Consider the following 13,979-nt stretch of genomic DNA (forward strand, 5'->3'; position numbering starts at 1 on the left):
GCAGAACAATTATTATTACTATTAAACCTTCAGAAGGGTGTTTTGAGATAGTATTTGTATTCATATATCATCTAATGCCTAGTTTGGCTCATAGCAGACAATCAATACTTATTCATATAACTATTTTATATATGTTATACAAAGCACAAGCTTAGAAAAAACGTCTTCATAAGGGGTATTAAAGAAAAGCTTCAGTTCACATGGAAAAGAAAGTACATCCCTAATACAAGAGAGGCACTAAGAATAATTACACAAAGAACAGCACTGCAAGAAAGGATGACATAAAGAGAATAATGGGAGTACAACGAATCCTACAGATAGAGACAGATCATAGAGTCCAAGGCTCTCATCTCAAATTCCTGCAGTCATTTCCCAACTAGTCTCCCCATTCCTATAATACATCTTCCAAGTAGCTACCAAAGAAACCTTTTTTTTTTTTGACAGAGCCTCAAGCTTTCCCCCTGGGTAGAGTGCCATGGCATAACAGCTCACAGCAATCTCCAACTCCTGGGCTCAAGCGAGTCTCCTGCCTCAGCCTCCCAAGTAGCTGGGACCACAGGCGCCCACCACAACGCCCAGCTACTTTTTGGTTGCAGCCGTCATTGTTGTTTGGCGGGCCCAGGCTGGATTTGAACCTGCCACCTTAGGTGTATGTGGCTGGTGCCTTAGCCGCTTGAGCCACAGGTGCCAAGCCAGAAATCTTATCTTGTTAATCATTTGTACAAAATCCTTCAGTGGCTCTCACTGCCTACAGAATAAAACCCAAGATCTTGGGTATGGCACACAGGGCCCCAGTCTACTTCTCCTACGCAAGTAATTTTTTACAATATCTAAATCATCAGATACAGGGCTACTGAAGTCTTTATTATCCTCTCCCATGCCAGGCTGCCCTTTCTCCAGCCTGCCTCATGAACACCCACTGGCTTTTCCAAACTCATCTCAGCCATCACTTCCTTTCCTTTCCTGAGTCCCCTCCCCGCTCAATCCCAGCTCCCAGAAAGCTGCTCATTTTCTCCTTTATCTTCTCACTATGTATGTCTCTACCCAGACCACTTCATTCCATTTACATGCTTGTCTCCTCTACTGAAAAAACCACATCTAGTACAGTGCCCGAAAAATACTAATGGGTGTTTTTAAAATCATTAACAACAACAAAAAAAATGTTTTATTGCCTACCCTAATTATCATCTTCGGACTTTCCTTTTCCCAACTGGCCAGTTAGAAAGCTCTCCCTTAAGTGGACCCATAGCTACCTCCATTTAATTTCCACTTACAGTGTACTGTCTATCAGTGAACTAGATAATAAGAGTATCTGGAACATAAACAGACATTCAGAAAATTTTTCCTAAATTATTCAATATGATAAAAAGAATCCTAAACTAGGGAAATCTGTTTTTAAATTTAGGAAGCAGGAGGAACATAAAATGGTGTAGCCACTGTAGAAAACAATTTAGTAATTCCTAAAAATGTTAAACATAGAATTTTGTGTGTGTGTGTGTGTGTGTGTAATGATCCCACAATTCTACGTCCAGGTACATACCCAAAGGTGTTGAAAACAAGAACTGAAACACATACTTGCATGCCAACACTCACTGAAGCATGATTCACAATGGCCAAAAATAGATACATGGATAAGAAAAATGTAATGTACAATAGAATACTATGCAGCCATAAAAAGGAATGACATTCTGATATGTGCTACAACATGGATAAATCTTAAAAACATTATGCTAAGGGAATAAGCCATTATGCTAAGGGAAATATAAACAAATGGATAAATATTATATGATTTAACTTACATGAAATAAATACATAGAACAGGTAAATCCATGAACATAGAAAATAGATTAGCAGTTACCAGGGGCTGGGGAGAGGAAGGAATGAGGAGTTATTGTTTAATGAGTGTTATGTTTCTGTTTCAGGTGATGGAAGAGTTTTGGAAATAGTGGTGATGGTGGGACAATACAGTGAATATAATTAATACAATTGAAGTATATACTTCAAAAGGTTAAAATAGCATATTTTATGCTATATACATATTTTTTATCACAATAAAATAATGAAAAACAGAAAAAATAAAAACAAAACTTAAAAAGCACCAAAGAGTAAATATTTTAGGCTTTGTGTGCCATCTGACTCCTGTCACAGTTACTGGACTCGGTCATTGTCACGCAAAAGCAGCTACTGACAATATGGAAATAAACAGGTGTGGCTGTGTTCCAATAATACTTTATGGTCACTGAAAGCAAAGCATTCATAAAACTGTATTGATAAAGCATCTTTGAGTCAAGAATATACCACAATAAAGAGAAATAATATTTTGGAAATGTCTCAATCCTTTGGGAAAAGACTTTTATTAAAGAACACATGAATTTGGAGAGAAGGCCCCAACCCAAACATTAAGAACATTAAAACAAGTTCATGTGTTCAAATTCCCAATCTGTGTAGCCCTTTCCTTTTTCTAAAAACACAAACTGCTAAGCGCAAATGCCTTAAGTAAACATAGGATTTGGTCAGTCCATCACAATAAGTACAACTGCATCAGTGGCTGGTTTTGGCAGTGAGAGATATTCAGAAAGATGGTATCGTCAGTCAGAGAAGCTGGCAGATGACTAGAAACCAACAAGTACACAGTTCTCACAACAAGTTTCTCTTATTATCTAAATGTCTTTCCTTATTTTCCATTTTTTACATTATGTACCTTATCACTGACACACACAATTAAAAAAAAAATGAACACTGCAAATGTAAATTTACAATGCCTACGTTCTTACCTTTAAATAATTCATGACACCAATATTTTTCATCCGGTCAGCAAAAGTAGTGAAAGTCTCCACGTTGCTTTTAGGATGATAAAATAGAATTTCACTTCCAAGTTTCCAAATAAGCTGTCAAAGCAGAAATTACTACCATAAGATAACCATAATTTTCTGCCTAAGAAAGTTATATTTTTCAGATTACAACTTTAGAAAACAACCTATACTTTATTTTCCTAGAGACCAATACTGTTAACATCTTACTGTATTTTACCAAATGAAATCATTATATCCTATGCAATAAACTTTTTTCAGTCATTTAAATTAATAGTAAAATGCCAGGCAAGTGTAACAGCTCCATTATTTAGTAGCCTAAAGAAATAACCAGTTAAAATACATACTGAAAACAAGTTTTGTTTTTTTGTTTGTTTGTTTTGAGACACAGTCTCACTTTGTCACCCTCGGTAGAGTGCCATGGCATCACAGGTCACAGCAACCTCAACTCTTGGGCTTAGGCAATTCTCTGCCTCCCAAGTAGCTGGGACTACAGGCGCCCGCCACAACACCTGGCTATTTTTTAGAGGGGGTCTGGCTCTTGTTCAGGCTGGTCTTAAAATCTTGAGCTTAAGCAATCCACCTGCCTCTGCCGCCCAAGTGCTGGGATTACAGGTGTGAGCCACTGCACCTGGCCTGAATACAAGTTTTTTTAATTAGTATAGGAAGGAGAATATTAAAGTCAGAAAATGTGGGTTTCAGTAACATTGGCTTCTTCACTCATCTCAGGCTCATCTTTATCAACTGCAAAATGAGGTAAACAAACTAGATGCTTCCTGAAATCTCATCTAACTCTAGAACTATTAGCTATATTCTATATCTAGAATATCAATTTAAGAACTTTCATCAGCTATGAACAAATTTTAATAAAAGAAATTTTCTCCTCAGATCCGCAAAACTTTGGTAACAGACCTAATAGCTCGCCTTTTTTCATGGGAGCAAATCCCTATTTCCCTCATCTCAACTTAAAGTACTTCAGTAGTATCAATTTGAAAGTAAACTAAAGTGAAGTTTAAGTCAATTCTTTCTATGACCAGACATATTGGTTGTGGGTATATACACATACAAAACACTGTCAGTGGTATAATGACGTATTTATACATATCATCATTTGTTATCATGATAATACTCTTCTTCCCAACCCAGAGAGATCATGATTTCACTTGCTGAAGAACTGTAGTATCTGGGAGCGTAAAGAAAACTTGGAGAGTTCATAGTTATTAGTTTATAGTTAGAGTTATTCTTAAACCCAGTTGTAAATAAGAATTACAAGGGATACCTGTTAAAAACAAATAATCTAAGTATTCAGATCCAGCAGGACTGGGATGGAGTCCAGAAATCTGTATTTTCATCAAAAGCTCTAGGAGATTCAAAAAGAGCCACCAAGTGCCTGAAAACCACTGCTCCAATTCTATTGTTTTCAGCTCGGTGCCAGTGGCTCAAGTGGCTAAGGCACCAGCCACATATACCTAAGGTGGCGGGTTCGAATCCAGCCCAGGCCCACCAAACAACAATGATGGCTGCAACCAATTCTATTATTTTCAAAACAAAATCTGGACAAAAAGAGTCTGTACCTGATTCAATGTTTTACAATTGTATGTAACTTAACCCCTTAAACCCAATTTTCAGTCAATGGTTAAACAGATTTTTGGTTAATTTTATTGGAGAACTAACTGATGCAATGGTTACTGTATTAGCAAAAGGGATCTGAGATACTTACGTGAAGTAATTTATGGGTAAATTGTCTTTTACTAAGTAAGTGTAATAGTATATGCTAGGTACTGTTTTATCCCTGCTCTATGAAATTTATGTTCTATGTGGAGAGACAGACAATAACCAAGAAACATAATAATGGAACAGGATAAGATTAGGACTGCCAGTCAGAAAGGAGAGGGGGCAGTAACACAGTTGCAACTTTCAATAGTCAAGGTAGGAATCATTGAAGGGGGCCTTGAAGGCCATAGTGGTAGCTGAAGAAATAGCTTTCCAAGTAAAGGAAACAGAGCAAAGAGAATTAGGCAGGAATACGCCTGACCCATCAAGTAAGAACAAGGAGACCAGTGAGGCAGGAGAAGAGGGAGCAAGTGTAAGAGTGCAGGTGGAGTGTCCCTCATCCAAAATGCTCAGGGCTCAGATTTCAGGTTCTTTAGGATTTTTTAAAAAATTTACATACACATAATGAGATTAGGGATGGGACCCAAGCCTACAATGAAATTAATATGTTTCATATACACCTTGTATAAAATTACTTTCAGGTAATATTTTGAATAATTTTGTACATGAAACAAAATTTGTGTACACTGAACCATTAGAAAGGAAAGGTGTCACTATCTCAGGTTAGCACTCAAAAAGTTTCAGATTCTGCAGCATTTGTATTTCAGATTTTTGGATTAGGGATTCTCAACCTATAACAGATGAGGTCGGAGAGGCAAATGAGGAAAGAAAGTGAACACATCATATAAGAACTTATTATACAGGCAATTAAACGAACTTTGGCCTGTACTCAGAGTGAAACGGGAATCCACTACAATGCTTTCAGCAGAGGAGTAACGCAATCTAACTTATTGTTTAAAAGGCTCACTCAGCGTCAAAAGTCATCATGGAAATGCAAATCACAACCAGGATGAGATCCCACTTCACAACCACAAGAACGGCTGTAATCAAAAAGATTGACAGTAACAAATGTTGGCAAGGATGTGGAAAATTTGGAACCCTAAAATATTGCTGATAGCAATACAAATGGTGTGGCCACTTAGGAAAATCAATTGCCAGTTTCTCAGAAGGTTAAACACAGTTACCATATGATCCAGCAAGTCCACTCTTAGTTACAGGCCCAAGAGAAATTAAAATAAGCATCCATATTACTCATAATAACCAAAAAGTGGCAACAAGCTAAACATCTAACAACTGATGGATGGATACATAAAATGTGTTATACCCATATAATGGGATATTACTTGGCAATACAAAAGAATGAAATACTACACACACTGGAACAGAGATAAACCTGGCAAACATCATGCCAGGTGAAAGGAGCCATTCACAAAAGGCACCTAGTGTATGATTCCACTTACATGAAATGTGCGGAATAAAAAGTAATAGATTTGCAGCTGCCAGCATCTGGCAGGTGGGGAGAAGAACCAGGAAAGACTGCAAGTGGATGCAGGGTTTCTATTTTGTGGGATACAAAAATGTTCTAAGTTTAGAATGTGGTAAGAATTGCACTACTCTGTGAATATATTAAAAAGAATTGAACCTACGATTTAGATAGGCAAATTGTATGATGTGTTAGTTATGTCTCAATAAAACAAACAAACAAAAAATCACTCGGGTTGGAAAAGAGAACTACTCTTTCAAGAAGTTGTGGTAAAAGGGAGAGTGAAAAAAATGGGGCCCTGCCTATGGAGCAAGTGGGGGTCAAGAGATAATTTTAAGACAGAAATAACAAAATCTTCATGTGATAATGCATTGAGAAACATCCCATTAAGAAGGAAAAATAATGATACAGGAGAAAAAAGGAAGAATAATTGGCATGAATGAATAAATATGGGAAAAATCTGAGAGTTCAGAATTTAAACACTTTTACTCTCCTTTAAAATAACAGGTAAAAAGAAGGGCACAAAAATGTCCCAATACAAACTCTTTCCCTAGAAATACTTTTAGTAGTTTTTAGCAAAATCAATTTGAGATCCTGCAAAAGCCATTTTGGATGGCACTAGAGGCAGCAACTCCTGGACGCTGTACTTCTCCCAGCAGACTCTCACTGTGTACCTCCGGCACAGTCTGTCTTTGGTGGCCATCTGTAGTCTCCAAGGCCTGGAAATAACTGTGCATGTACTCTGCAGCTCGCCGCCACTGGTGCTTCAACAGAGCTTCTTGGATAAAACTTAAACAAGCACTTGTTGTCTGGGAAAAATCCTTCTTTTTCTTTCCTCCAATCACTATAAAAATAAAAGAGAAGAGTCTTTATCCACAGTGACTCTAATTCAACTATTCAAAAACTTCACCTTCTGATAAGCAGAAGATTTAACAAGTAAACAGTAGGTATTACTTGACCCAGCCAATCCCCAATATTGAAACCAGCTTCACTTGAAATGAACCATTCCACACTATATTAACCACTTTTGGCAAATAAAAGGAAATATATCTAATGTGATATTCTTGGGCTCCTAGAGTCACCAGACTCTTCCAATCTGATTCAGTCATCCTTTCATCCTTATGCTAAACAATCTGGGGAAGAATCTCTCAAAAAGGCCCCAAAGCACAGTGCTAGGTATTTTAGAATGTATGAAAATCACAAGGGTCATTCTAGGCAAGCATAATCTTTATTACCTACCAATATTCTGAAATTTTCAGATGGGCTTTTATTTTTTAAAGACTAAGTTCCTAATAACTCAATGATATTACATACAAATGAGATTAAAATAGTTATAAACATTAGCATCTATGTCTCTAAAGTACTAAGAATATTTGCACCTAGGCCAGGTGTGGTGGCTCACACCTGTAATTCCAGCACCCTAAAAGGCTGAGATGGGTGGATTGCCCAAGCTCACGAGTTCAAGACCAGCCTGAGCAAGAAGACAGAGACCTCATCTCTAAAAGTTAGCCAGGCGTTGTGGCAGCCTACTGTAGTCCCAGCTACTTGGCAGGCTGTGGCAAGAAAATCGCTTGAGCCCTAGAGTTTGAGGTTGCTGTGAGCTTTGATGCCATGGCACACTACCAAGGGCGACAAAGCAAGACTCTGTCTCAAAAAAAAAAAAAAAAAAAAAGAATATTTGGGCTTTGTGACAGCACCACTACCTGAGTGACGGGTTGCACTAACCCTTTCTCTTCCCCACAAACCACCAACTAGGCCAACCAAGTACCCTACTCCTGCAAATATGCAAAGACCAATCAGTCTCCACAAAGATACTTTCAAAACAATCAACTTGCAGATCTTTGACTTCCTTGTATATTCTTTCCTACTATAATAATTGCAGAACAACATAATAATCTTTTATAATAAATCACTACATAATTTTCATGAATAATTTAGATAAAGTTCAAGGACCTGATACATGGCTATAATTAAATTCCATTTACTGCCATCTACTTACTTATGCGATTAAGGTTTCAGAATTTTTATCAGCTAAAACAAAATATAATAGAACTGCTACTAAATTGTTTCTTATTCTAGAAATACAAAATAGGCACCCATAAATATACAAAGTGACTAGGGAAAAATGATAGAGAACCATTTATATTTTACTGAGATAGAAAAATAAAAATTTATTTTTAATACTTCAAATTCTTCACTTTTAAAATTCACTAACTAGAGTGACAGGGTGTTAGTCACTCTAGTCACCCAGGCTGGAGTGCAATGGTGTGATGACAATTCATTACAACCTTGAACTCCTGGGCTCAAGTGAGTAGCTGGGACTAACAGTGCACATCATTATGCCTGCTTAATTTTTTTTACTTTTTGTAGAGATGGGTGTCTCCATATATTGCCCAGACTAGTCTCAAACTCTGGGCCTCAAGCAATCATCCCACCTTGACCTCCCAAAGTGCCATTACAATCATGAGCCACCACCCTCAGACCATGCTAATTAGATCAACTGAGTGCAACTATTAATTATAATGGTGTCTCAACCCAGAAGAAATTTTAATTCTTTTTTTTGAGACAGTCTCACTATGTTACCCTCAGTAGAGTGCCAAGCTCACAGCAACCTCTAACTCCTGGGCTTAAGTAATTCTCTTTCCTCAGCCTCCAAGTAGCTGGGACTATAGGTGCCTGCCACAACATCAAGCTATTTTTTTTGTTGCAGTTGTCATTGTTGTTCAGCTGGCCCTGGCTGGGTTTGACCCCATCAGCCTCAGTGTATGTGGCTGGTGCCATAACCAATGTGCTACAGTACCAAGCCAGAAATTTTAATTCATTTTTTTTAATTATTAAATCATAGCTGTGTACATTAATGCAGTCATGGGGTACAATGTGCTGGTTTTATATACAATTTGAAATATTTTCATCAAACTGCTTAACATAGCCTTCATGGCATTTTCCTAGTTACTACGTTAAGACATTTATATTCTACATTTAGTAAGTTTCACATGTACCCTTATAAGATGCACTATTGATGTGGTCCCACAAATTACCCTCCCTCTACCCATCCTCCCCCTCCCCTCTCCTCCTTTTTCCCTTTCCCCATATTCTTGGGCTATAATTGGGTTGTAGCTTTCATATGAAAGCTATAAATTAGTTTCATAGTAGGGCTGAGTACATTGGATACTTTTTTTTCCATTCTTGAGATACTTTGCTAGGAAGAATATGTTCCAGCTCCATCTATGTAAACATGAAAGAGGTAAGTCTCCATCTTTCTTTAAGGCTGCATAATATTCCATGGTGTATACATACCACAATTTATTGATCCATTCATGGGTCAATGGGCACTTGGGCTTCTTCCATGACTTAGCAATTATGAATTGGGCTGCAATAAACATTCTGGTACAAATATCTTTGTTATAGCGTGATTTTTGGTCTTCTGGATATATACCTAGTAGAGGAATTGTAGGATCAAATGGCATGTCTTTGGTATAGAAGGGACATTTCTTAAACTGACAGAGGCCATCTATAACAAACCCACAGCCAATATTGTCTTGAATGGAGTTAAATTGAAATCATTTCCACTCAGATCAGGAACCAGGCAGGGTTGCCTATTGTCTCCACTGCTCTTTAACATAGTAATGGAGGTTTTAGCCATTGCAATAAGGGAAGAAAAGGTGATCAAGGGTATCTTTGATCAAACTTTCACTCTTCGCAGATGATACGGTTGTTTATCTGGAAAACACCAGGGATTCTACTACTAAACTCTTAGAAGTGATCAAGGAATATAGCAGCATCTCAGGTTACAAAATCAACACTCATAAATCAGTAGCTTTCATATATACCAACAAGAATCGAGCCGAAAAAACAGTCAAGGACTCTATTCTGTTCACAGTAGAGCCAAAGAAGATGAAATATTTGGGAGTTTACCTAACAAAGAATGTGAAAGACCTCTATAAATAAAACTATGAAACTCTAAGAAAAGAAACAGCTGAAGATGTTAACAAATGGAAAGACATACCATGCTCATGGCTGGGAAGAATCAACATTGTTAAAATGTCCATACTACCAGTAAGATGGCGGCCGAGTAGCAGCTTCTGTGTAACCGAGCCCAGTGAGAAGGGGGAGAGAAGATTCCAGGCATCTCTGGCCGGTGGGTTTTGCCCAGAGGCTGTCCTCTGGTGACCCAGGAAGTCAGTGAGAGAGTTTAGGACCCCACAAGTAGGTCAGAAGCGGTGAAAAACCGGCAAGTAGTGGGTGCCCATTTGTTTGGTCGGAGGCTGCCTGCAGCTGTACCTATAGCAACAGCCAGACTACAAGCGGGAAGAGCCTTGTCTGGGGGCTGTTTTGGTTTGTCTGGACTTGGGCACTCCACTGAACTGCTTTGGGAGACCTGGGGCCAGTGTGCGGATGACTTGGGCGCTATCTGGGCCCCCAGACTGAGCAGCGGAGCCGGTAAGGAGCTAATGCCATTCAGCTGTATGCTGCCTGCACAGCTACTGTGAGGGAGGGGCTCCTGTATGGTGCACCAAAGGGATCAGCAGGGAGTCCTCCTGGCAAGTGATCTAGTGACTGAGCTGCCCAAAGGCGGGGGCTGTGACACTGGAGGAGTGCGGAGATCCAGGCGTTTGGCAGATTAACACCCTTGGCCCTCAGGGGCATTGAGGGAAACTGGATTTGGTGCATTGGATAAGCAGGCAGCCACGTCAGGAGAGATCCCAGGGACAAGTGCTTTCCTTGGAAAGCTTCTGCTTGGCCTAGGCCCACTGCTTGGAGGGTCTTTTAAGTGGGCCTAGGAGACATTTGGGCTCCTAAGCCTGCAGGGTCTGTGAAACCAGTTGAGGCCTCTAGTTTCCATCTTGTACAGCTGTATCAACTTTGGGATTAACTTCTCACTCCTCAGAAGATCACCTGTTGCCCAGACAGTATTTACCAAGATATATATACTGTTTGGTTTTGGTTTGGGTTTTGAGTGTTTTGCTTTTTGGGGTTTTTTTGAACTTCAATTTTTCTTTTTCTTTTCTTTTTTCTTTGACACTTTTTCTAGTCTATATACAACCTTCCATTTTTGCCTTCTTTAACAATTAGAATTTTATTTTTGTCAATGTTTCTGCCCCTATTATTATTATTATTTTACCTCTTAACTTTATCCTTCTAGGGGTTTTTGCTTTTTTGTTATGGTTTGATTTATAGCATTTTGGTCTCTCCTCTCTACCTGGTGGAGGTGGGGTACTGTGTCTGAGCCAGCTGGCACAAAGCTGTTGACCTCAAGGTAATCACCCAACCTGGAACCCCCAGAGATTGGGGGTCCTTAAGGGTGGGTCGTAATACCCTACTATACACCTATACTATTCTTGCCTTTTTCTTTTGGTGTCTTTCTTAATATTTTCTTGTACTCACCCCCTCTTCCTTCTCTCTCTTTTTTTTTTTTTTTTTAAAAATATCTTTTTTCCCTTCTTGCTCCTCAATCTTCTCATCCTTCTGGTCTTATACCAAAAGGACTCATTAAAATTTAGGCCAGTGGGCAATGCCTGTGGCTCAAAGGAGTAGGGCGCTGGCCCCATATGCTGGAGGTAGTGGGTTCAAACCCAGCCCCAGCCAAAAACTGCAAAAAACAACAACAACAACAACAAAAATTTCACCAGAAAAAAAAAAAAAAGTAAAATAAAAAAAAAAAATTTAGGCCAGGAACATAGTAACTTAGAACAATAAGAAGTGAAAGGAAAATTAGGGTAAGGAAACAGATATAAGAAAGCACTCATGAAGAAGAATCAGCAGAAAAATCCTGGCAACATGAAGTGCCAGCCCAGGGTAACCCCTTCTAGGGATTGCGAGGTAGCTACAGCAGAGGCTTCCTTCTATAAGGAAATGTTAGAGATGACAGAAGGGGAATTTAGAATATATATGTTGAAAATAATGAAGGAAATTGCTGAGAAAGTGGAAAATAATCAAAAAACAATGAAAGAAATTGCTGAGAAAGTGGATAATAACCAGAAGGAAATTCAAAAACAGAATCAAATAAGAGATCAACTATACAAAGAATACAGAAAGGATATAGCAGAGTTGAAGGAACTGAAGCAGTTAATCAGAAACATCAAAGACGCATTAGAAAGTATCAGTCTATTGATAATAGATTAGACCACCCCGAAGAAAGAATCTCTGAGCTAGAAGATAAAGCCCTCGAGATAACCCAAATTGTTAAAGTGGCTGAAAAGAAGAGCGAGAAAGCAGAACACTCGTTGATAGAATAGTGGGACGCTATGAAGCGTTCCAATATATGAGTTATAGGTATCCCTGAAGAGGAAGAAGAATGCCCCAGAGGAATGGAAGCCATTCTAGAGACTATTATAAATGAAAACTTCCCTAATATTACCCAAGATTCCGGCATACTCCTTTTTGAGGAATAGCAGTCCCCTGGTCTCCTTAACTCAAACAGACCTTCCCCAAGGCATATTGTAATGAATTCATCTAAAGTCAAGACAAAAGAAAAGATTTTGCAGGCTGCCAGGAGTAAGTGCCAACTGACGTACAGGGGCAAACATATCAGGGTGACCATGGACTTATCTAATGAAAATTTTTTCAAGCCAGAAGACAATGGTCACCTATCTTTAACCTACTTAAATAGAGCAATTTGCAACCCAGAATTCTATATCCTGCTAAGTTAAGCTTCAAAATTGAAGGAGAATTTAAAACTTTTATTGATATGCAAACACTGAGGAAATTTGCCTCAACAAGACCAGCTTTACAGGAAATATTTCAACCTGTCCTACACACTGACCATCATAATGGACCTTCAGCAAAGTAATCACCCAGAAATTAAAGGACAGAACCTAGTTTTCACAATGAAGCAAATGACAAAACTAAGCAATGGACTTTCACAAAATAAGATGAATAGAATGCAACCACACTTGTCAATTATCTCAAGAAATGTCAATGGCTTGAACTCCCCACTCAAGAGGCATAGATTGGCTGATTGGATTAAAAAACAAAAGCCATCTATTTACTATCTGCAGGAAACACACCTCACATCAAAAGACAAATTAAACTCAGAGTTAAGGGTTGGAAATCAATTTTTCAGGGGAATGGAAATCAGAAGAAAAAGGGGTTGCAATCTTATTTTCAGACACATGTGGGTTTAAATAGGGTGACCAGATTTTAACATCCGTAATGCCAGACAACATGGTTGGGGGTGGGGGGAGCGGGGGCAGGGAAGGGCCTGACAACAAAGCAAACTTTGATAAGCAGTTCTCGATAATCACTTCTCAGCAATTATTTGTTATTATTACAGTTTAACATTATAAAATTAACAAAAAATAATATAAAATTCATATTCTGGCAAAACTACCACATGGCAGCCGAAAACCGTGTATTCCCTTCCTGTTCTCCTGCCCGTTCGTGCATTCTTTCCAAAAATCGGGACTTTTTTAAAACAAAGCAGGACATGGGACAAACTGTTGAAAAGCAGGACGTCTGGTCACCCTAGTTTAAAGCAACTAAAGTTATAAAGGACAATGATGGGCACTTCATATTGGTCAAGGGAAAAATACAACAAGAAGACATTTCAATTCTAAATATTCATGCACTTAATTTAAATGCTCCCAGATTCTTGAAACAGATCTTACTTAGCCTGAGCAACACGATATCTTATAATACCATAATAACAGGAGACTTTAACTCCTCTCTCTCAGAGATGGACAGATCTTCTAAACAGAAATTAAACAAAGATATTAGAGATTTAAATGAGACCTTACAACTGTGCTTGATAGACACATAGAACACTCTATCCCAAAGATAAAGAATATACATTCTTCTCATCATCCCAGGGAACATTCTCTAAAATTAATCATATCCTTGGACACAAAGCAAACCTCAATAGAATTAAAAGATTTGAAATTCTACCTTGCATCTTTTCAGATCATAAGGCACTAAAAGTGGAACTCAACTCCAGCAATTACACTCAACCTCACACAAAGGCATGGAAGTTAAACAACCTTATGCTGAATGATAGCTGGGTGCAGGAAGAAATTAAAAAGGAAATTATTAACTTCCTTGAGCATAACAACAATGAAGACACAAGCTACCAGAAT

General features: G+C 38.4%; 1 protein-coding gene across 1 annotated transcript in view; it reads right to left on the reverse strand.

Annotated features, from left to right (window-relative positions):
* The window catches only part of TAF1A (TATA-box binding protein associated factor, RNA polymerase I subunit A), a 51,451-nt gene that overhangs the window by 20,431 nt on the left and 17,041 nt on the right, over positions 1 to 13,979 (reverse strand). Inside the window, exons 3-4 of the mRNA XM_012805865.2 lie at positions 6,582 to 6,751; positions 2,775 to 2,888 (exon numbers count right to left, since the gene is read on the reverse strand). Of these exons, the coding sequence (XP_012661319.1) occupies positions 2,775 to 2,888; positions 6,582 to 6,751 (284 nt within the window). The remainder of the gene's footprint in view (positions 1 to 2,774; positions 2,889 to 6,581; positions 6,752 to 13,979) is intronic.

The sequence above is a fragment of the Otolemur garnettii genome, unplaced genomic scaffold (genome assembly GCF_000181295.1).
Source record: "Otolemur garnettii isolate 467f Iridium unplaced genomic scaffold, OtoGar3 scaffold00045, whole genome shotgun sequence".
NCBI classification, from domain to species: domain Eukaryota; kingdom Metazoa; phylum Chordata; class Mammalia; order Primates; family Galagidae; genus Otolemur; species Otolemur garnettii.